Source organism: Fringilla coelebs (assembly GCF_963513975.1).
Source record: "Fringilla coelebs genome assembly, chromosome: Z".
Lineage (NCBI taxonomy): Eukaryota > Metazoa > Chordata > Aves > Passeriformes > Fringillidae > Fringilla > Fringilla coelebs.
The window spans coordinates 34,718,634-34,722,008 of NC_140031.1; the positions used below are offsets into that span (position 1 = coordinate 34,718,634).

General features: G+C 37.4%; 1 protein-coding gene across 1 annotated transcript; it reads left to right on the forward strand.

Moving 5' to 3' along the window:
- Positions 1 to 1,686: 1,686 nt before the first annotated feature.
- GCNT1 (glucosaminyl (N-acetyl) transferase 1) lies at positions 1,687 to 2,967 on the forward strand (the record flags this gene model as incomplete). The annotated part of the gene is made up of 1 exon (XM_084225626.1): positions 1,687 to 2,967. One exon carries the CDS (start codon positions 1,687 to 1,689, stop codon positions 2,965 to 2,967), a length of 1,281 nt encoding a protein of 426 aa, XP_084081752.1.
- Positions 2,968 to 3,375: the final 408 nt, after the last annotated feature.

Consider the following 3,375-nt stretch of genomic DNA (forward strand, 5'->3'; position numbering starts at 1 on the left):
TGATGGGCAAAGTGGTGGACCAATGTGTACTGCATCCTGGGCAGCATTACTAATGAAATACTCTGTAATGCCATGCCTCAGTTTACTTAAATGCACCTATTCTGAGATCTGCAAGTAGCAGCTTAAGAGCCACAGTTTAGGAATTAAAACTTAAAGTCATACTGGGGTAGCTTAAAGAAAATAGGGGGGAAAAGGAAATTCTTAACGCTGAACAACCTATGGCAAAACAGAGCGGTGGACACACACTTATTTTTCTTAAACAGAGTTTCTTACCAGTTTTTCTGAGAAGCTGTTATTCTTAGAGCTATTAAAAAAGTTATTCTGAGGCACTATTTTTTTTCTTGAAAGTAGTAAAAGTGTAAGAAGCCTTATATCTCTCAAGTACTTTATGTTTCATAAACTTACAGATTCACGTTTTGGAAGACATTCTCTGTAAACTATGTGGGCTTTTGCAATTAGAGCCTGGTTTGAAATCTAAACCTGCATAGAATTTGTGATTATAAGTGGCATTTGAATAGAAATGTAAGTTATTTAAGGATATCCTGTTCTTGATAAATTTGCCTGCGTGAGTTAGTTTTGCGCTGCAGTTCTAGAGGCAGTTTTCTCAACAGGTACAGCTGTAGCTGCTGCACAACTGCAGTGATTCTGTTCACAGAGTACTGAAACAGGAAAAAAGATGCTTAAAGAGTAACAGAACTAACAAACAAAAATTATCTAGTGCTTGTACAGTAAAGTAGAAAATAAAATTGGCTAGAAATCTTGTTGCAATCCAGCATTGCAGCATACCTCCACATAAAAGTAATTGCTGAATATTAAAAGCAATTTTGTTTACATGATGGTAATGCAATATTGCTGGGCACTTAGATTAGTGCACTTGCAGTGACTTGATACAAATCAGTTTGATACACAGGTCTTAAGTATTGCCTCTTACCTTATAAACTTACTTCAGCAATTCACTAACAGTTTTTCTCACAACTCTGAAAACTGAGGTGCCCTGCTGTAGTAACTTTTTTCCGTCATCCTTCTCATCAGCTCTTCCCTGGTGGTATTTCTAAGCTTATATGAAGGATGTTGAAGAGACTGTCTCCCAAAAAGATCTTGAAAGGCTGCAGGGACTTTGCTGTCGAGAACTAAAGCATGACCACCATCCAGGAAGTGAATGGTAAGTCTTAATGATAAAAAAATCTATGTCAACCCTGAAGTGAGCAGTAAACATTCTAGTCAAGCTCTAAAGCATGAATTAACAAGAAATACTTGCTTCTCAGTAGTGTATCTGACTTCAATTTTGTTTTAAATGCAGCTGAATTAGCTCTATTTTCTTACTGAATTTCAGTTTTAAGTGTTAGTACTGTGGAAGTTTCATGAAAATGGTATGTTTCTCCCAGTGTTTTTCTATAAAAAAATTATTTGTTAATTTTTAATTTTCAACAATATTTTTGGCTGAACTATTAATCTTTTTATGTCACTAAATAAAAGTATAATTATTAATCGCCAATTTTTTTAAGAAGCCTTTTAGTCTAAGAATTACTATCATATTCCATTTTGTTTTAGGATTTTTCCTTCCATTTCCCTGAAAACCTTGCCAAATTCCTGAAAACCAGAATTTTTTTCTGAAGTTTTTGAAGCTCATATGAACAGAGAAGAGGACATTTTTTTTTAGCCCTGCAAAGCTACCTGGTATTTGAAATGCTGAAGAGGAAATTACGGTTTTGCTACAACTCACGCTTCAGGCTTTTCTTGGGTCTAACTCTCATTCTAGTAATAATTTCGGTTTTGAAAGTTAACCAGAAAGAAGACTTCCTAAATCGGAGACATCTGGAGCTAACAAAAGAAGATCCTGTTAGCGATGTTAACTGCACCAAGATTATTGAGGGGGATATAGAAGAAATACAGAAGGTACAGCTTGAGGCATTATCAGTGTCATTTAAGAAACGCCCCAGACTAACAACAGATGATTATATTAACATGACTGCAGACTGTGCCTCCTTCACCAAGACTAGGAAATACATTATGGAACCTCTCAGTAATGAAGAAGCAGAATTTCCAATTGCTTACTCAATAGTGGTTTATCACAAAATTGAGATGCTGGATAGACTTCTAAGATCAATCTATGCTCCACAGAATTTTTACTGCATTCATGTAGACAAAAAGTCTCCAGAATCCTTTTTTGCTGCTGTGAAGGGAATAGTCTCATGTTTTGATAATGTCTTTATTTCCAGCCAGTTAGAGAGTGTGGTATATGCTTCGTGGAGCAGAGTGCAGGCAGACATTAACTGCATGAAAGATCTCCACAGAAGAAGTTCAAACTGGAAATATCTAATAAACCTGTGTGGTATGGACTTTCCTATAAAGACCAACAAGGAAATAGTAGAGAAATTAAAAGCCCTAAAGGGTGAAAACAGCTTGGAAACAGAAAAAATGCCTGTTTATAAAGAAGTAAGGTGGAAGAAACACCATGAGATTATTGATGGTAAAATAAAGAACACAGGCATAGACAAACAACTACCACCTCTCAGTACTCCAGTTTTTTCTGGCAGTGCCTATTTTGTAGTTAGCAGGAGCTTTGTAGAATATGTACTAGAAGACAGCAAAATACTTAAGTTCATTGAGTGGGCAAAAGATACTTACAGCCCAGATGAGTACCTGTGGGCAACAATTCAGAGAATCCCTGAAGTCCCAGGTGCGTTTTCTTCCAGTGACAAGTATGACGTTTCTGACATGAATGCCCTGGCCAGGTTTGTCAAATGGCAGTACTTTGAAGGTGATGTGTCCAAAGGTGCACCCTACCCACCATGCAGTGGAGTTCACATTCGCTCTGTCTGTGTTTTTGGAGTAGGAGACTTGAAGTGGATGCTACGAAACCACCACTTATTTGCTAATAAGTTTGACACTGATGTCGACCCTTTTGCAGTGAAATGCTTGGAAGAGTATTTGCGACACAAAGCTCTGTATCTGCAAAAAAACTGAAATGTGTGTGCTCCTGTTAGAAAACATAAGTACAGATATTCTACTGCGATGTACTTCAACGTGTTACAGCAGTCGTGGTGATGCTGATAATGGGTATAATGACTCTCACCGTGTTGTTGTGGTGCTGCTCCTGCCCTGCCCTGTCCATGGACGAGAGGGAGAAAACACTGAACTTTGGAACTTTAGGTACAAAATCAGACAGCAGGAAAGCCAACTATTTGGAATATTTATTATCTCAAAGGTGTAATTAATGGACTTCCTTTGGCTAAACTGTTTTAAGGCATAGAAAATGCATGTTGTTCACAGTTATTCTCAATTATTTTTCCCATTAATGTAATGCTAACTGGAAAGAGAAAGATGAAGGGGTGGGGTACAAAGCAGCTGGACTGCACTTCATACTGAACACTA